This window comes from Eleginops maclovinus, chromosome 12 (assembly GCF_036324505.1).
Source record: "Eleginops maclovinus isolate JMC-PN-2008 ecotype Puerto Natales chromosome 12, JC_Emac_rtc_rv5, whole genome shotgun sequence".
NCBI lineage: Eukaryota > Metazoa > Chordata > Actinopteri > Perciformes > Eleginopidae > Eleginops > Eleginops maclovinus.
In genome coordinates, this window is record NC_086360.1 from 15,914,293 (window position 1) to 15,934,683 (window position 20,391).

The window sequence follows — 20,391 nt, forward strand, 5'->3', positions numbered from 1 at the left end:
CTGTTCACAGGTGACAGATACGGTATTCGACAGACATTCACCCCGCATCCAGCTCATCTCACTCACTTTTACAGACTGTCGGCAGTCAGTAAACAGAAGGTATGTTATTTGAATCCCCCTGAGCTACTTTGCCTGTATTAGTGAAGATAATGATAAGAGAATATTAAGACATTTATGTACCCTGTTTTTTATTTGAAAGTATTCCCTACAAATCTCATTTAAATAGCTTTAATATCATATGACCCAATTGCTATAATACTATACATGTATAGAGTTGTAAAATGACAAACCATACCAAATTGAAACATAATAAAGGCCTCCAAAATACAGTTGCATCACTTGAGACACTTAATCAAAAATAAGTTTTGTCTTTGTTGCAGTAAATAGCTGAGCAACAGGTTCAATGCTACATTCACATTTGTGGTGCTACACTTGTATGTACAGCACCATGAGTGAGTAATTGTGTAAATAATGAAACAAGTTAAAACAATGCTTACTTTTTAATTCCCACACATCCGGTCAATCTTTGAGTAAAGTGGCCCTCAGATTGTCAGAGAAGGGAAGTTACCTTATAGTTACAAGAATTGTTGGCGCTAATCTGAATTGTTAATTTTCTTGTATTGTTGTGTATACGACTGTATAAGGTGCGGTTTACATGGGTTTTTTTATATTTGACATCATCTTGCTACTTTGTCTCAACGGTGCATGCTTTTTGTTTTTTCCTGACAGCAATTCTCACTCCTTTTTTCCTGTACGTAATCTGTTCAACATTTACTCGAAATATGAAAACAAGCTTGAAATGGAAACAATTATCTATTATTTGTTCATTGGAAAATCTATAAATTAAGTGTGGAAAACCAAAACTGTCAGCAGATATATCCCCTTAAATCAAATGTTGGAAAGATTTACACTGTTTGACCATTTGATTTAAGGCATATGCACCTATATACACGCCCTTTAAGCACTCTCATGATTTGGATAACATGGTGTTATTATCAAATAATAAAAAAAATTATACCAGATCAGTAGTGAACATTTTACAAGATAACATTTGGTTTACTGTCATGTACTGTATCTGATAGAAATAAGGGTTTTAATACCTGACACATCTCTTTCTGTATATACTTTGTGTGTAATGCATACAAGAAATTCAAATACAGAGATTAATTAAAGCACTTGTGCAAACTGGAAATGATCTGCAAAACATTCAAAACAAAAACACAACTTCTATTACAGTATGATACTCATCCTCAGTTCAAAGTCAAAAGAAATGTAACACTGTAGGGTAATATAACAAAACCAGTAGGTCGAGCAAGTATAAGTAACTCACATTGCACCAGAATTCATGGTTGTCGAGCAAGACGAGGCTCTTGCTTTCAGTTTTCCCATAATTAGTGACTCCATGTCCACCAGAATTTGACACGTGAGGCACAATCAAAAACAAACGGGCACTTGAGGTAACTCAATAAGTACCACAGTTATCAACTAGATAAGAGTCTATTCTTAGTTGTCTTGTTTGCTCACCATGCCTTCCACCTCCATCACTTGTATGGGTAATCATAATGTACTAATCTTACTTTAAAAACATGCTCTAATACTTTCAAAACATTCTAACACATTTGACTTCACCTTCACAGCTGTCTTTCTCTTTTAAGATTTGACTGGAGTTTCTTCACAGCCTGACAGTGTCACTCTGGGTACACAAGAACATATAAGTGGAAGGAACTAATGTAAATACAGCGGTGAGAACAAGTATTTGATACACTACCAAGTTTGCAGGTTTTCCCACTTACAAAGCATGTAGAGGTCTGTCATTTTTATCATAGGTACTCTTCAACTGTGAGAGATGGAATGTAAAACAGAAATCCAGAAAATCACATTGTATGATTTTTAAATAATTAATTTGCATTTTATTGCATGACATAAGTATTTGATCACCTACCAACCAGTAAGAATTCTGGCTCTCACAGACCTGTTAGTGTTTCTTTAAGAAGCCCTCCTGTTCTCCACTCATTACCTGTATAATCGGCAGTGTATCAAATACTTGTTCTCCCCACTGTATATATGTAATAGCAAAACAAAATTGAACAAATCTTTTACCTGGCAAGATGTTTCACTGAATAAAATATCCATATAATAAAGAACAGTAAGAAACAAAGATGTGGCTCAAATAACAGCTCAATACGGGTTACAAGTTAAATCTGAACTGCGAGAAGTTGCAGGTATTCTGCAGTGATCCCATGTTTGTTTCAAAAAGTCAAAAGTCAAAAGTCAAAATTGTTTTGGTTATTCACAGAAATGACTTGTTGCTGTTGCTGTTTTTCTGCAGAGATTACATTTCTCATTTCTGTTTTGGCAGGTTTCTGCATTTGTAGTTCTTTTTTCCACCTGTGGTGCGGTCCGGCTCAGTTGGATGTGATCAGGTGCAGCAAGCGAAGTTGGGTTTCTTCCTGGGAGCATCTAGTTTGGGCAGCGATTGATAGTGATCTTTCTCATCAAAAGCAGCCTGTTTTGTTACCTGCCTGTAGGGTGGAAAGAACACAGGTCTAATAAGACATTCATGTAACCAAAACATTTTTAAATGTTATGTTCATTTATGTTTTAAAGTATTACTTCCTTATAAAGAAACCAAATGCATTACAGCGTATAGAGATCAACTCAGGAGAAGCTACAGTATACAGTAGATCTAAATCAAATGAGACTAGAGCTGCAACAATGACGAATAATCGCTTTCTCTGATTAGAAAAAAAATAGCAACTATTTTTATAATGCATTTATCATAAGTAATTTTTCATGCATAGTATAAGAAAAGGCTGTTTTCAGGTTTTAAAATACGGAAGTTGCTCGCTTTTCTTTGAGTTATATCGTGCTAAATAAAATACCTTTGGGATTTGAACTGACAAAGCTGGACATTTAAAGACATCACCTTCGAGAAACTAAATGGCCATTTAAAATGTTCTTTTTAGATATCATACATCAAACAAATAATTTATTAAGATCACTCAAATCAATGAAAACCACGGCCCTAAATAATAGTTATGATTGCTTGAGGAGAATTTTTTGTTATTTTAGGGTTTCATTCTATTTGAGTCCAAATAGAGCACATTCATCTCTCAAACGTTGGTCCTGTTTATTTATGAACATGTGGAGTAACATGTCAATACATAGTGCAAGGTGCCAGCAAAGTCAGCAAGGAAACAAGGATTAAAGTAACATGATTGTAGACAATGCAAGTTGAATAAATAAATAAATGTGTTTTGGTGAGTAAAACTGACTGTACACATACTTTATGTTAATTCACAAGAAATCAGTATCTTTTACCTTCATGTTAGTTTTCCTTCACAGTTCCCCTTTTTAGTTTTAGTTTACACACCAGAGGGCAGCAAATGTCACAATTACAGAGCATTGGCTGTTTTATAATGTACACAGTACAGTACAGTAGTAAGGAAGTCCTTATTCTTTTTTTAAATTATGAATGAACTTTAACCTTTAGTAAATATTTTTCTTTTTTTTTTATAAATACACCTGCATTTAACATCTGAAATGTCTCCTGAGAAGTGAAACCTATAGATAAAAAAATTGAACACTTTGAAAAGATGTTAACATCGTGTTCTTGCGTTATGCATTCAGCTGACGGTGTCTCACCTGGCCAGGTGCAGCACGGCCTCCAGGATGTTGGAGCCATCTTTGGCACTAGTTTCACAGAACAGAGTGTTGTAGGTCTGTTGGGTGAAGACATGATATGGTTATGACTTGCATTTGTATTTGGAATAAATTAGGACAGTGTAAGGAGTAAGGGGCTATGTGGTGTACCATATATTTAAAGTCAGTTCATTAAAATAGACTTTAAGTTTAGTAAAGTGAGTGGGTGTTTATTTGATATTACCATGGCCAGCTTCTCTCCATAGCTTGTAGGGACACAGTTAGTGCAATCTTGTCTAAGATCACATTTATTACCCACAAGCATGATGGGAATATCTTCCTGGGACACATCCTGCTATGCAAACAAAAACAATTGAACAAGGTTAAACAGCAATAAATACATTTGCAAATAAATGATTGCAGCTAACGTTAATAGTGTAAACTTATATATTGTTGTACAAACCTGGTTACACAGAATTCAACAACCATCAAAGACTAAAGCACTGATTTTACGTTAAGCACAACAGCCTGTCCATAGGACATTTTATGAGACGGCACATGACATACATACTGTACAGCATGCAAAATAAAAAAATCACAGAAATGTCATCATGCCCACAGTTTAACAGCAGGAGACAATCTAAACAATGCACATCAGACACTTACATATCTGCTGCGTGTAACAAAGAGAGAAACCATCATGATCATTTAGTTTGAAATTCAAGTTAACATTTAGTCACATCTTATAAAAGCAGAAATGCTGCCAGTGCAAATTGTGATTACAGAGAAGTGGATGTATTTCACCTTCACTCTATTGTGATGAATTCTGTGACTGTTCTTTGCAAAATACATTCTTTGTCAGTCAGCAACTCTTTAGCAGAAAGCATTACCTCAATCATGTCCACCCACTCTCGAACATTTAGAAAGCTTTTCTCACAGGTGACATCGTACAGCAGCAACACACCGTCTGCCCGGCGAAAATACGACTTTGCAATGCTGCGAAACCTGAGTTGAGGCGAGGAAAGGGTTCAAAATATACACAAAAAAAACAGTATAAATACATGAGTGTGTGTGTGTGTGTGTGTGTGTGTGTGTGTGTGTGTGTGTGTGTGTGTGTGTGTGTGTGTGTGTGTTTGTGTATACGTTTTACAAGAATGGCAGAACATAATAAAAAGCTCTTAAAAACACATCTATAAATAAATATTTAAAAAAAAACACATCATATTAAATATATTTTAGAATCAATATTGGTGCCACTCTTAACACAATTAAATTGTATCCAACACACACCTCTCTTGTCCCGCAGTGTCCCAGAGTTGTAGTAAGACAGGCTCCCCATCAACTATTAGTGTCTTCATTTGGAAATCCACTCCTGAAAACAGAAAGGAGACACAGCAAGTCACACTTTCATGTTGGCACAAAACAGGAACACATTTGAATAAGTTGTCCCGCCCTTGCTCAGTGGCAGTGCCTGATCAGATTACTGAATATTGACTGTAACTATAACAACATGTCACTATGTGTAGAAATGAATCGTTAACTAGTCAGCTGGCAATTACTGGGTGACACTATTTGCATTATTTGAAAGGTCAATGAGAATTAAGTTAGAATATGAAGCAATAAGTAAAGGATTTCCAAACGTTGGTTTTAGTTTGTGCAGCTCACCCAGTGTAGCGCTGGAGTTTAACTTGAATTCGTTCTTGCAGAGACGAAGCAGGAAGCTGGACTTCCCCACAGCTGCATCTCCTGCCAACACGATCCTGTAGGCTTTCTCTGACGTCATGTAGCCAAGGTCAGTGCTGTCCTTGTCCTCCTTCTGGAGAGGGGACAGACAGGCATAGAGGGGGTAGGTAAGGGAGGCACCCATGCACACTTGTATTCTGCACATTAATGCCATGTGAAATATAAGAAAATATGATACATGAATATATTGTATTTTGACCACTTTTTAAGTGCTGCTTTTCTTATTTGCATCTTTGTCTATCATCAGCTCTCTTCAGTGAAGGAGATGAGGGATTTATGTCCCGTTGCTAAAGGTCCAAAGTTTTTCTTGAAAACAAATCCCTAAATCTATTTTCAGTTCACTGTTGATTAAGACTGATCTTCACCCTTTAGTCTTTCTTTTTGAAAATCTGTCCATTATTTTGGACAAAATGGTTTCCTCAGGAAAAAGGCCTGAAAGTCACTTACATTTCTAAGAATGACCTTATACTGTAACGACCAGGAATATGAATCTGAACCAGTAGCTATCTCATATTTTCCCAACAGTAGAGTGAGGTTTCGCCTCTATTTGTTCTTCTATGCGCCTCTTAGTCAGACTACGGAGGCAGAACACATTCCGTCCTCTCTCCTCTCTTTTGAATCTGCCGTCTCTCTCTTACCTGAACACTGATGGCACTGAGGGCTTTTCTGGTAGTCCGGGCTGAGGGTATGACCACACTAATGGATTCAGGCTTCCAGTCCAGTACTGAGCTGCTGTCTGACCCGAATGCAGATTCACCATCCAGAGTATCTGCTGGCTGTGATGTACAGACACAGTATCAGACATTAATCAAAAAAATGTAATCAAACAGTAATTATGTCATGGATAGATAGTAACTCTTGTAATGCCAACCAAATAATTTTATTTTTGGAATACTGCAAAAAGTAAAATGGCTTTATGATCTCAGTTGTTTACTTTCCATGCTTTGGGCATGAAAATGTTGCAGTTGTTGAATGCATTGCAGATTTTTTTTTTTTAAGGGCAGCTGTTGCCCCCAGAGGATAATTCATTACTTTGTGGTGATCCAAGGTTATCAAGCAAATGTTTTATTGTTAATTATTGTAGTTTGGGTCAGGAAACCTGCAACTTAGCCTCGGCTGTACTCTGTGTTTTATACAGAGGACTTAGCAAATATTAGCATGGAAGGTAAACATTACGCCTGCATTAGCATTATCTTTGTGAGCATGTTACAATAAACATCACTCACAGAGAGCCATAACGATAGTTGGCAACCTTTACTATCAAGCTAAAACACATTTACAATATTAAACATATTTCATAATTCAGCATATGAAGTTTATAGTCAACAAAGTGACTTTGGGCAAGACAGTTAGCTCTTATTTGTTTCTGTAGGCATATGGTATTGCAGTGTATTTAGGTTGTTGGTTTATTTTGGTAGCAATACACTCTTAAACAGTTTAAGTTATTGAATATTTTCCAGAAAGAAAACCTTTTTTTATGCCTTAATAAGGCAACCCCTTAATAAGAATAAAACAAACTTTGCTACAATATTGATGGGAATGTTGTGTCACTTATTGTCTTACATCAGTGTCAGAGTTTTGTTCATTCATGCTGTCATTGTTGTCCTCCTCTCCTTTCTTCTCCTCCTTCTCGTCCTCTTCTTCTAAACCTTTGACCTCTTGCTCTGAGTCGTAGCCTCCATGTGATCCCCTGAGTGTGGACAGGCCGCTGTCCATGTAGACTTCTGGGAGGCTGTCCTCCTCACACTCACTGCTGTTTCTGCGCTTCAGGCCCGGGTCACACATAGCCAAGGCCAAAGTGTCACAGCTGGGCCGGTGGCTGTACACAGGGAAATCCTCCACACGCTGGCTGAACCTGAGGAAGAGGTCAGGGAGTAATATGTGACACCAACAAAACAAGTTCTGCCTTTTACAATTGGAGTGTTATACATGTTGGTATGTTATCCATTCCTAGAGATGCAAACCTGATAAGCTTGTACTTAAACAAACCTGCTAGTTATCCTTAATCTACTGTAAAACATTTAAACTTCTGTCTGCAACTGAAAAAACCCAACCCAAACCTGTTTTCAAAAGGAATAATGGTTTAGAAAGTGGAATATAATTTCATAGTGTATACTCAAAGAGAAGCACAAGATTTGGTGATATTTGAAACGATAAATTGAGACTGCAATTTACTTTGAGCAGGTGAAAATATAAAAAATGCTGAATCATCCTCATTGTTTGCAGGTCTTACCGATCCATTAGTGTATAGGGTGATGTGAAGCAGATGCTTTTACTTCTTGTTCTCTCCTTCATTTCTCCTGATGATCCAACATTACCAGACTGTAACATAAAAAAATAAAAAAATAAGCTTTCCATTGTTACATAGCTTCCTGACATCGGTATTCAGTCAATTAATGTTTATAATTGTTAGATTAACTATGCAGTGTTACCCGGTTGCTCCTCTCCAGGGCAGATCTCAGGCCATCATTGCTGTCATGAAGCTTTCTGTTGGCTACCCTATCCACACAGAAAAAACAAGTCATTATTAGATTAATTTGTATTCGCCAATACACCGTCTTTCTCTTTTTGAATCTGTGTAATGAATCAGAGTTTCTGACTTACTGCAGAATCTCAATCTGGCTCTCCAGGATGTCCCGCTCATCAGCGAAGTGTTTCATGAGCTCCTCATCGCTGCAACAAAACACAACAAGTGTTAATTATCATAAATGAGATAAAGGAGGACAATCAAAGATATGTCCTGATTTAGTGTCGGTGGTTTTATTTCTTAAAGGACACCCTATGCATAATCACTGACTAAAAAAATGTGAATAAAAAGGAGATACATTTCCCTGCCTCTGCATCGTAATTAACAACAGTAAAACCAGAGATTTTAGTGACATCAAAGTAACTGATTCACTTTAAGACATCACCCCACACTTCAAAGACAGAGAAACAACAATGCAAAACTCTGTCACTGAGATGGTCCGAGGAGGCGGAGTGTTATCCTGCCAGTGATCATGTTGGTGCTGTTGCTTGGTAACGCTTCTGAAGAAGTTTCTGTGTGTGTGAACTCACACCAGGATATCCTGTTTCAGATGTGACGAAATGAAAACACTCCCAGGAACCAATGTCTGTCAGTCAGAGGGGAGAGGGGAGAGTCCTTTATCTTTCTCTGTCCCTCTGCAGCAAAGTCTCTCAACAGTAGGGTCGTTTCATAAGCAGACTGGGGCCACATTGATTTGCTTTATTTTCTGATACCAGAGCATTTCTTTATCAATAAGTTGGTTTTAAAGGTACGTAAGTTTGAGTATTTTTGGGGGTTGGAGAACAGGTTGCAAGTTTTAAATATTCTTAAATTCAGATAAATCTACAAGTGAGGTAGGAAGACAGTGGAAAAAACCTGTTCTGCAACTCAGTAATTACAGGTTTAGAGTTTACATACTAGGAAAAGAGTGTCTGTGTGTGAGGAATAATGCAGTTTTATGTAACAATACTTTTGCTTTCTCACTGTGAGAAATAAAACATGCAGCGCTTGTGTGTCTTGCAAAAACAAAAGAAGAAAAATAAATAAACTTGAAACTAAAATCATAATGAGTCAAGCTAAATCCAGTCTAATAATAATATTTAGGAAATGAAACATATTAACAAACAAACTGTCATAGATTTACTGTTCAGAGCTGATGCTTTGGTCTGTGAGCTCCGTCTTCAGAGAGTCCAGTTCACTGCGCAGACAGGCGACTTTGGTCTGAGACTTCAACAGCTCTTGCTTTAAACGCTGGTTCTCCTGACACAAATGTAAGTGTGTTTAGAATAAGTAAGATAAATGCCTGATACAAAAAATCACTGACATGAAAAACATTGCTTCTAGTACACTTCTTAGTCTCACCAGTGTCAGCTCATTGATCTTCTTCTTCAGCGCTGGACTCTCGTCCTTCACCGTGATGTTCTTGTATTTCTCCTCGATCTGATGGACGAATTCACATATTAAGGATTGGGGTTATTTGACCTTCAGATGGACGTAAATTAAGATCGCACTCATGTTGTAGCTATGCTAATAGCATATTCTGTACACATTTCTTCACACTATCATGGTAATTTTGAAGCTCCTATCAGTGGAGTCCAGCTGACATTTATTGAAGTTATGATTTCATGAAGTCAAAGGGAAGAAATCCGTCTTGGTGTTTTGTGAAAGCAGTCACTGTTGTTCATAAAAGACCGTCTCTTATCTCCCTGTTAAGCAGAACAGTTTTTTACCAAACTTGTACTGTACATATAACTTTCAATACACTGTTAATATATGCATCTAAATGGAGTCCTTGTTTTGAAGCCTGAGCACTCATGTCATCGGGACACTTCAACAGTACATCTTTGTATTTCTATAACGTTGTATAAGTTCTTTAGCTTACAGTTCCCCTGGTATGCAAAATGCACTTTTGCTGTCTTTTATACATACAGTACATATGTGTCCCCGGCGTGTAAGGAGAGGACAAAGTGTCAGAAAAATACAACCCTCTCTCTTTTCCTCCTTACATCTCTAAAAACGTGGGTACAAATAAACTGATCCAGATTTGCTGCCGATATGACGTCCTATCGGATATTTGGGCTGGCTTTACATTGAACTCCTGGCAACATCCCACCCACATGACACATCCCAACCTATCGTTGCAATATACAGTCCCCAGAATCCCCTCCCGCCGCTCTGTCTATGTGTTTAGCAGGATGTCTGCAGGAGGGACTTAGAGTTGTTGTATATATAATACATATGATGTCACTGTTCTACACTGAGCAGTGTTTCAGAAATAATGCTTGATGTGGTTTTGAACATAATATGGCGTTTAATTACGGCAACGTTTAGCTGAGTATCTTGTTAGAAACTTCTCTGTTCAGACAGAGAGATCATGCATGACGCTCAAAAGGGGCGTGGCCAGTTTCAGGTCAGCTCAAATTTAAAGCGACAGAATCAGCACTTCAGGAACAGGGCTGAAATAGAGGAGTATGAGGCATGCTACAATGGGTGATCTGTTTGGTATTTTGAGCAAAACACTTCATATATGTATGCATTGTATAGATATTGCCCTACAATATATTGTTCAAATATAGCATAATAGAAGACCTTTAGGGTTTGACTACTTCTAATGCCTTATTCCCGTGCACTACAAAGTTAAAATTAAACTAAGTTGGAAATAAATAATTGTCTGTAACTATTAATAATCTACTCGATACCCACCTTTATTCACTTTAGTTAGAAAAAAATAAATAATAATTTAGGGGCTTCAAAAAGTAACTTTACCATAGAGTATATTAAAGAGAACTTGCCATCCAATTGTCAGCTGTTCCATTGCCCTGATCGTATATATCTGAGAGCCTACTTCTTTCTTAAACATCCCGTGATTTTAAATGTTATCTATGTGGTATTTTGTTGTTATGTTCCTGTTGTGTAGATACCATATCACTGGACGTCATACAGTGTGGTACAACTGTTACAAAATCACAATAAAAAAGCTGCATTTATGTGAAAAGTAAATGTGTTATTTATGATGCTGGAGTCTCTATTGACCTGCATGTGGTGCGTTGTAGTAAAAATGAAGTGCAGTCAGACAGGGGAAAGACTTACCATCTGCATCCTCTGGATCTTACACTGCAGCTCGCACACTTCAGTTTCATAACTTCTGCGCAGCTCACTCAGTGCAGCCTCTGTTCGTTTTTTCCCCTATATAAAGACACATTTAAATACAAACACACATTAGAAATAACTGCATTTAGACAACAGTTTATAAAAGTGTGTGTGTGTGTGTGTGTGTGTGTGTGTGTGTGTGTGTGTGTGTGTGTGTGTGTGTGTGTGTGTGTGTGTGTGTGTGTGTGTGTGTGTGTGTTTGCTTTCTTTCCAGTTATGTAATTTCTGTGACTATTTCAAGGCAGGTTTTGAACCACAACAGGGGCCGCTGGGGAATTGCTATCAGCAACTGTCTGTCTACAGTTTCCAAAATTATAAAGCTCTCTTTATAATAACAGGTTGACTGAACCCAAAACAAACAGCAGCTCCTGGCTTAGCTGAGTCATAAGTTTAAACACACACACGGTGATAAGACAGAGTTTATGTTCACGCACAAGCTTTGAAGAAACATGAGGATCAAACATAGGAGGACAACTTAAATAAATTAGATGGTCTGATGCCTGACCCAGCGAGAGCTCTGTCACAGAGTTTGTCACTTTACATTTCATGTTATGTCATGGAAAGCTAAACATTGTTATCAAATCTTATCATTACACGCTGCACGGTTTAATCTGTTTCAGATTCCGGGAATGTCTAAAGCTTTCCTAACATCAACAATCCAGTATCTTATAATTCAAGGAAAAAAAGTTCAACAAAGCAATAAGAACCTCCTGTTACAGTAACAAATGCCTGCCTCATGTTGAAACCTTCTCAAATCGTCATGGCCGGTCATGGATCTGCAGGCTATCTATATAGAGTGGATTTAGCAGAAACCTAAATCTTCTTAGATGATCATTTTAATTCCCATACAACCCAGCCTTATCGTCACAAGTATAAACAGCCTTATCATTTTTAACACTGGGGGCTAAAACATTCTACAGCACCTCAATATATCTATTGTTTCATATCTGGCATCCAAAGAGTTGTTTATACTTGTCATCAGCAGGCAGGTCTTTTCATTTAATGACTAATCTGATGGCCGCTTACGTTTGTTTGACATGAGGGAAGCGCTGAACAAACGCATCCTGCCTATGACTTTTACCAACCGAAACTACAAAGAAACAAATCCAGGAGCCAGAGATTTCTAAAAAAGATCAAAATTATTTTTTGGAATGATGCCTCTTATCTCCAGGTTTTTCATACCTGCTCTTGCGTTTTTCTTTCAGCAGCATGAATGCGTTGGTCCATCTCTTCCTCCATTTCGCTGAGCTGCATTGAGGCTTGGTCCTGCGCTCTGCAAAACAGTAACAGGATAATCTCATCATCCATTCAATATCTACTGCACACTGACAGTTCCTACATAAACGTAATGAAAATGTCTTGCTCCAACTTATATGTCATATACAGGTAGATATATATATACTGAAAGCTGCAGCTCCAACAATACTGTTAAATGTAATTGTTTTTCAGCCACTTTTGAGTCTGTCTCTCACTGTGTGTGTGTGATGATGGAGGGATGACAGGATAAGGCATTCTGTGTGTGTGTGTGTGTGTGTGTGTGTGTGTGTGTGTGTGTGTGTGTGTGTGTGTGTGTGTGTGTGTGTGTGTGTGTGTGTGTGTGTGTGTGTGTGTGTGTGTGTATGTGTTTCCCACCGTTTGATGGCAAGTGCCAGGTTCTCCATCTCTGAGTTCTGCTGTCTGATCTCTTTTGTGAAGTTTATGATGACTTTCTCAAACTGGTTTATCAGTCTGGGCTCAGTCAGGCTGATGTTCTGGTACAACGTAGCGGCTTGTTCATTCCTGAAACACAATCAGGATCTCACATCAGGTTTATTTTGTAGAACCAGGTGTAACACAGTAGGTCCCCACCCCACCCAAATGGTTAATGTTAATGTTAATAATGGTATATTAAATGTTTTTACATTCTGGGAAATGTGGGTATTTGATTTCTTTTGAGAGTAATATTATAGATTGTGACATTGTAAAGCACACATATGAATTTCATCTTGAAGATATTTTATGGACACAGAGGTAAAACATCTTGCGTCATAGCTCGAGCAGCATAAATCTACAGTGTGTTTGTGTGTGTTCAGCCTCCTGACAGGGCGGACTTAAACACTAAAGCAAATAGACACTGCTGTCTCTCTGACAATACCATGCACCTAAACTCAACGTGCTACAACATTAAGAAGTGTGACACACAAACTGATCACAACAAGGACACACATAAACCAGCAGAGAGGGAAGTCTTTGTAATCTGTTGTTGAGGTTGAAATTGATTTTATGTATTCAGGATTGTTATTTATGTCGTTGAAAACAGCATGATACAAAGTTCCTGATTACTTTGGTGTTGCCCATCTACCCGAGACATGGGGAGGAGTTAATTTCTCTATTTTACCTTTTTTGAGGGAACCGTTTTGATCCCTCAGACCTTCTCAGGCAAATATTAAAGAGACAAACTTTTGGAGTCCAGCACTGTAAAGCGTTTTTCTCTTGCACCTGAGTATTTTTACCTTGGTCACTATTCTAAGGGGGTCTATCTATTAGCAAAAGGCCAGGATACAGAAAATCCTAAAATGGATATTTATTTATGTAAAGACTCACAGCCCAAGGCATAGGGAAATGTTATTTTCTAAAAGTTTGCATGCTGAGGTGCTTTTGGCTTAACACTTATAGAATATGCTGTATACAAGTGGATTTATAAAAAAGCAATACATCTGAAGCATTAAAAACTTAACTAAATGAATAAACCATGCAGGACATCTTGTGCAGAACTTAGTATTAGTGTCTCAATCAGATGAGTGATTCAATGATGTTAAGCAAAATAGACTCGATATATCAGCCTCAGTCAGCAATAAAGTTATGAAATGTAATTGAGTTTTTTCCTTGATTATTACATCTCACATACAAAAAAAGTTCTGAAGTGAGATGTTTCAAGTCTGAAGTGAGATGTTTACCAATTTGTCGTCGCTCAGCTGACTGCTGACTGTTACCTCTTGAAGAGAGTGATTTAGCTGACAACACCACTGTGACAATCAATGTACCACTGTCACAGCAGCACTGCAGCACGAGGACCAGTCCAATGCCAGGCCTGGGGCCACACACACAGACACACACTGCGCTGCGCACACACACACTGCGCGCACACACACACACACACACACACACACACACACACACACACACACACACACACACACACACACACACACACACACACACACACACACACACACACACACACACACACACACGTTCAGAACCAAAAGGGAAGATTGACACCATTTGCATTTAATCAAACTCACACACTTCACTCATGCTTAGATTTAAGACTGAAAAAACTCAAGATTTGACTGGAAAACACAACTGAATCTTAATAGTAAAATGTCCCGTCAGAAAATAATCAGGCCTCATAGGAGAAAGAAATAAACAAAACAAGTGCAAAGTGCTAATACTAAGGAACATAAAACTCTGTGGCCGAAATCATCTAAAAGAATCTAGAAACCTAAAGAATTGTTTGGAAAAAATCTTGGCAGACCTAGTGTGTGACAAATATTCATTATGCTATCTGCAGCACACACAATCTTTGTAGGCAATGGGATGTTTGAAAATACAAATAAGCCACATTGGGTTTAAATTGTACAATGGTGCAATAAACAATGAAGTTAGAAATAATGTCTCAGTTTAGAAACAAATCCTGTTTTCCCAATGAGTTTCACATTCAAATGGCTTTCCGTGTTGATAATAAAAAATATGAAAAGAATTTCCTAATGAAAAAAATAGTGATAAATTAATCAGATATTGAAACACAAAGAAGGTAATAAGTAGGAAGAGAACGACAATGGTTCCAACAACTATATTGCAATACATCAATGAAAGAGTGTCGATAAAGCTATGCAAATACAGTATATGATGTGAGGCCTTGTGTTGCCAAATGTATAGAGAGGGTTAAAGTAACTGTCTCACTGTCAATTGCCTGCTGTAGTGAAGTTACTGACACAAAGGCTTAATAATAATAATTTTAGCAAAGAAAGAGAAAATGGTAAAGTCTTGATGCTCTGAAAATAGTAATATAAAGTATGTCTAGGTTGAGAATTAATCTACAATTCATTAAATTATAATCTTTTGTGGTGTTGAAGGTAATGATTATCATGAATTATTTAAAGAGCTGGATACAGTCTATCATGGCTGTTTTAACGTGTGACTCTACAAACATTTGCAAATGTACATTTCCCAGTTGCAAGAAAAATCCTGATAAATGTCTTTGTTTTGGAAAACTGAATATGTTTAGTTTGTAATTAATATGGAAATGAGATCTGTCAGTCAATAACTATTGGACCTTAACAAATAATCATTTATTAAATTACTTTGCCATGTAATGATTTGTCTATTGACGAATCATCAACATGTTCTAACTTTTGCACCTGCAGGTGTGACTCCCAACATATGTAGGCTACTTGTTTGTTAAGCTGTGTGACAGATCTCACTGTAATATGAGTCAACATGATAACTTATTTATTTATATTTGGATTATAATGAGATGCCTTTGGGGAAATAGAAAACACTAAAGACAAACGTATAACACACTCAAACGCAGTCACTCACTCACTCTATTTAAATTACAGGGCTACAGTTGTTAGCTGGAGCCTGTTTTCTAGTCTATCATGGAGCAGTTGAAAAAGGCACATCTATATGATTTTAATGTTGAGCATTTTGAATGTTCCTGTCGTTATCATTATGTCTCACCACCATATGTACGCACACTGAGCCCACTGTTGAACACATTCATATCAGCCAAAGAATTTCCATATTTTAGAGACACCCATCTTTGCAGTACTTCCCTGCCAGGCGGACAGGTGCTCTCACCTGGGGATGAACTTGGCCTGCTCGCCCAGCCTCATCTCGAAATTCTCCCAGGCGGCGGACACGTCGCCTCCGTCGGACTCCATATCCTCTCCGTAGCGGTCGTGGAAGCCGCTGATGAACTCCGGCAGGGTGACTGCTCCGTCGTTGTCGACGTCCAGTCGGTTAAATATCTGGTCTGCCTCCGCCTCGGACACCTGCAGCTCCGCACAGATGGTGAGGAACTCGCCTCTCTCGATCTGTCCGGAGTTGTCCAAGTCGTAGGCGTGGAAGAGGGACCGCAGCCGGGACTGCTCCTCCGCGCTCATGCCCCCGGCGGAGGGATGTGGCAGGCTGGAGAACAGAAGGCTTTTCAGTGAATTTAGGTGACCCGAGAAAGCCTTCAGCAGCAGACTGCCAACGATTTATTCTCGGGACACCTGCAAAAAGTCATTCCCAACTTCCAGACCTGTCCGCTCTTATCCAAACAGTTCGACAGCTGTTACGCATTAACAAAATTTAATTGAGGTAATACATTTTAAACTATTTTAACCCCTCAGTTAATCAAATTTGGGCTCCTGTGTCTCCTTTGGTCTTCAACAAATAATTCCCCGGGTTGTTGCAGCCAATCACCAGGTGGACAGAAAGCTGCTGTGCCTGACTCAGGGAATGCGCCAGCCATGGGTACCTGTGTGTGTGTGTGTGTGTGTGTGTGTGTGTGTGTGTGTGTGTGTGTGTGTGTGTGTGTGTGTGTGTGTGTGTGTGTGTGTGTTCTCTCTCTTTCCCTCTCTCTCTCCCTTCAACAATAGAGGAAATCTGGGCTTCTGGCCAAATGAAAGTGCTTTCCTTGTGGAGAAAGGCTAATAGTCTGAGATGTTGAATAAACTTTAGAAATTATAGTATCAGAGATTATTCAACCTGTACCATCTCAAATACATTTCTACCTGAGACGTGTGAAGACACATTGACACACACAGTCTAACATAGGACTAAATTCCCAGTAAATGTATTTTTATAAATTAGATTACTTTAAAATACACATTACAACTCTCTAGTTGCAAGTGTACAGTATATATGACAGTTCATTAAATGAAATTGATCAAATTCTGTTCATGTACTTATGTAACATCTTGCTAAACATGGCAGCTTTAAATATATATACGTGGTTTATTACGTGATTATTATTCTCACTGACCAAAAGGGGAGACAAACGTTTTTCACTCCAAATTCAAAAATCCCAAGTACAAAGAAAAAAAACCACCCTTCATGTTGTATTATCTTTGATCAATCATTCCTTGCACTGTGTACAGTACATTTTACATCTTACATGCATTTGTTTAAAAAAAAAACATGGCTCAGATATCTTACCTGGATATCACCTGTTCCGTGTTTTGAAAACTCTTCCTCACCTCCTGAGGACTTGTTGTCATCTGTTTCTGTGTCATCTTCTTCCTCCTGATGTTGTTCTTTGAAACCACTGATAAACTCCTCTAAGGTGACTGTGCCATCTTTGTCCATGTCCAGGCGGTTGAATATGCTGTCTGCTTCTAGTGATGGGACATGGAGTTCCTGACAGATAGTAGAGAACTCATTTTTTTCAATCCTCCCTGAGTTATCCACATCGTAGGCATGAAAAAGTGAACTCAGGCGCTTTTGTTCTTCCTCACTCATGGCCCTTGGTGATGCCATAGTTTGTCTTACATATCCGTTGTTAGAAAAATTGTAACAGTACCAACTCTAGGTCCAATATTTGGATTCAAATTACAAGGCAGCTGCTAGGTTGGAGAAAGTAAAACATTTTGATCCATATTTGAACAAACCCCATTGCTGCAAAACCGCAGGATAAGTCCAGAAAATCCTTCCACCACCTTTATATAGTCCAACCTCCTCTATCTTTTTGCTTTTTGACACGAGGATACTCCTGACGAAACCACTTTTTTCTAGGCCTTAAAAATGGTGTTACAAATGCTGCTAAAGCCATGACTGGCATCAAAGTGCTGGAAACCCTCAAGGCGAGTCAAATATAGAAAATTAGAGAAAATTAGATTGTGGCCAATATATGCAGGATATTTTAGTTCCTCCACAAAAGGTAAACACCATGGTTCATGTTTTTATTTTTTACTTGTTTGTTATCGCATGCATCCTGCAAATGTTTAAATATTGTATCTTTATATGTGTGTGCTTTGTGTGTTTGTCCTGTTGTGTGCAGATGTTTGTTAGTCACGGCAGAGGGTTAACTTTGAGAAATGCAGCTCCTTTAACCTAAAGATACAGACACATGTACTCAGCAAATAAGGATGCTATATGTTGTAGTTGTTGTCTCTCTATAGATTATCAGTGAAATGGATTTTATACTGTGCACATCATCACAAAGAGGAAGTTACAAGATGTAAATTAGTGTCACAGCTGTTCCTGTAATTTACAAATGTCAGGTAAGATACCATGTGGACTTTTTACCCATTATTAATACAGAAACAGGGTACACGCAGCTGAAACAGAGGCCCTTTATATTTACTATTACTATAATAATATTATTATTTCTCACAATAAAAGGGTGTAAATGCGGTGACTTACTCTTTCCTTCAGTAACTCCTTATGTACTTTAATGTCATATATGTTTAATGACATTAACAGCGGGCAGATGGATTCAGGATGTTGGTTCAATAAATTTACATTGTAAATAGAAAGCGTAAAATGCATTTCATCTCATATAACTTGAAATATGTTCTGCTTTTTACCTTCCAATTGAATAATTTACACATATTTACCTAACCTAGTTATAAAACACAGGCATAGCCATGGCTTATTGCTCAGGAGGATATCATCTGAGCACTTCCCTATCAGGCGGTTACAAAAATCTGAAAACTTCCAACAAATGTCCACCCATTCCAGTGTATCTTCAACTTTGAGTTATAAACAAAGTAACCCCACAATACTGAAATCTCTTGACTTGAACAGATGAGGTTCAGTTTACCTACGTTGACAGCCCACAGGCAGTGAGGGACAGGCCGCTGCAGCTTTATAGACACAGACTGCGAAGGCAATGTCAACACACTCCCTGCCGAGAGGGAAAGGTTTCCTGTTAACTGTGTTAACCTATTTGGATGATTCAAAACTTTGCCTCTGACCTACAGTGTGTGTAAGAGAACATGTGATGGTGCAGGTCTGGGTTATCTTACTGGATGTTTGTCCAGGGAGTGGTACAGTACACCAAAGCAATGGAAGTATTTACATCATGAGAACACACCATGTGCTGTTACACACACACAGAAATCCTACTTGGAAATGTTAAGGACATCCCAAGTACCTGTGTCATTATTGCCAAACAGCTAAAGGCTACTTTATATACCCTCTGTATTATTGCTGGGACTTAAGGTATTTTCAAAATTGTGTCTTAATTAATCTCTTTTTGATTTGTGTGCAGCAGGCGGACTCACAGAGTGTGTGATTGGGGACCTGCAGCTCTCTGACCAGATCTCTGTGAGGCAGCAGAAAGAAGATGTTTAGTCACACTTCCTCAGATAGAAACATCCAGTGGACACACAGAGGGACACCTGCTGGCTTACAGGAGTAATAACAATACATTATAACCTAAACTAAAATATATTGAAAGTCAAAGCTTTCTCTTTAAAATTCTCGGCAACAAATTCTTATGAAATGCAATTGGCTTTCCGTGCATTTGATCAATGTGATCATAATATATGAAGAAAAGTGCAATAATTAAGATTACTTACGCTGTGTTTCTGAGTGTGTTTACATTTCCCTGTAAAGGTAAACAAATAGTTAAATATGAATATTCTGTTAGTCCCTAAGTGTTATGATTGTAAGGATATTTTGTTGCCTCAAAATTGCAAAAAAATCTGTTCTATCTTTGAAATTTGTGACAAACCACTTTAATATAAAACATAACCTTAACACTTTCTAAGCATGGACTAAAAACAGAAAGTCCTAACCTTAAAAGGAGCATAATGAGCACAAGTTTTACTAAGAAAATGTTTCTTCTCATTAATGATTCGTACAAGTACACACACAGAACTCTTTCTTTAACTCTACTAAAAATCCCCTTTATCTTATGACTTGCTGCTGTATTCGATTAAGTGTGAAAAGAATTTGAAACAAAGATCCCTTAAAAGAAACAGAAGCAAATCTGTGTTATGTGGCACCGCAAGTTTATACTGATTAAAACGTAGCTGTTCATATGACTTGTTGGTGAATGTGCTAGTTAAATTTCATAAACTTATATTTAATGGCAGAGAAGTACATCAGTTGGATAACGCCAAATGTTCAGTTTTTTGTTGTGTAAAATTATCCACTCATTAGGAGCCTTATTTCAATATATATTCATTAGGGAGCTTTATTGTGGCAGTATTAACATATAAAACATTTCATGTTTTGTTTTATAACATACAAACATTCAAAATGTTCACTTCACAAAGTTCATAAGGCTTGGTTGTCCCAGAAGAGAGGGGGTCATTACTTAGGGTTTTTTTTTCTTCTTCTTAAATTAAATCTCCCAGAGTTTCTTATTA

At 37.9% G+C, this 20,391-nt stretch overlaps 1 protein-coding gene across 2 annotated transcripts in view; it reads right to left on the bottom strand.

Annotated features, from left to right (window-relative positions):
- Positions 1-16,539, bottom strand: part of rasef (RAS and EF-hand domain containing) — a 16,770-nt gene extending 231 nt beyond the window's left edge. The window contains exons 1-17 of one of the 2 annotated variants that reach the window (XM_063898350.1): positions 15,887-16,539; positions 12,674-12,820; positions 12,224-12,314; positions 10,982-11,077; positions 9,254-9,331; positions 9,036-9,151; positions 7,990-8,058; positions 7,818-7,884; positions 7,619-7,707; positions 6,949-7,240; positions 6,024-6,161; positions 5,308-5,458; positions 4,933-5,014; positions 4,533-4,647; positions 3,887-3,994; positions 3,646-3,722; positions 1-2,522 (exon numbers count right to left, since the gene is read on the bottom strand). The exon at positions 1-2,522 is cut by the window's left edge and continues 231 nt beyond it. In XM_063898350.1, coding sequence (XP_063754420.1) covers positions 2,420-2,522; positions 3,646-3,722; positions 3,887-3,994; positions 4,533-4,647; positions 4,933-5,014; positions 5,308-5,458; positions 6,024-6,161; positions 6,949-7,240; positions 7,619-7,707; positions 7,818-7,884; positions 7,990-8,058; positions 9,036-9,151; positions 9,254-9,331; positions 10,982-11,077; positions 12,224-12,314; positions 12,674-12,820; positions 15,887-16,191 — 2,124 coding nt within the window. In that variant the 5' untranslated portion in view covers positions 16,192-16,539 and the 3' untranslated portion in view covers positions 1-2,419. Of the gene's footprint in view, positions 2,523-3,645; positions 3,723-3,886; positions 3,998-4,532; positions 4,648-4,932; positions 5,015-5,307; positions 5,459-6,023; positions 6,162-6,948; positions 7,241-7,618; positions 7,708-7,817; positions 7,885-7,989; positions 8,059-9,035; positions 9,152-9,253; positions 9,332-10,981; positions 11,078-12,223; positions 12,315-12,673; positions 12,821-15,886 lie in introns of both variants that reach the window. The other variant, XM_063898349.1, reaches the window with a different exon arrangement.
- Between the last annotated feature and the right edge of the window lie 3,852 nt (positions 16,540-20,391).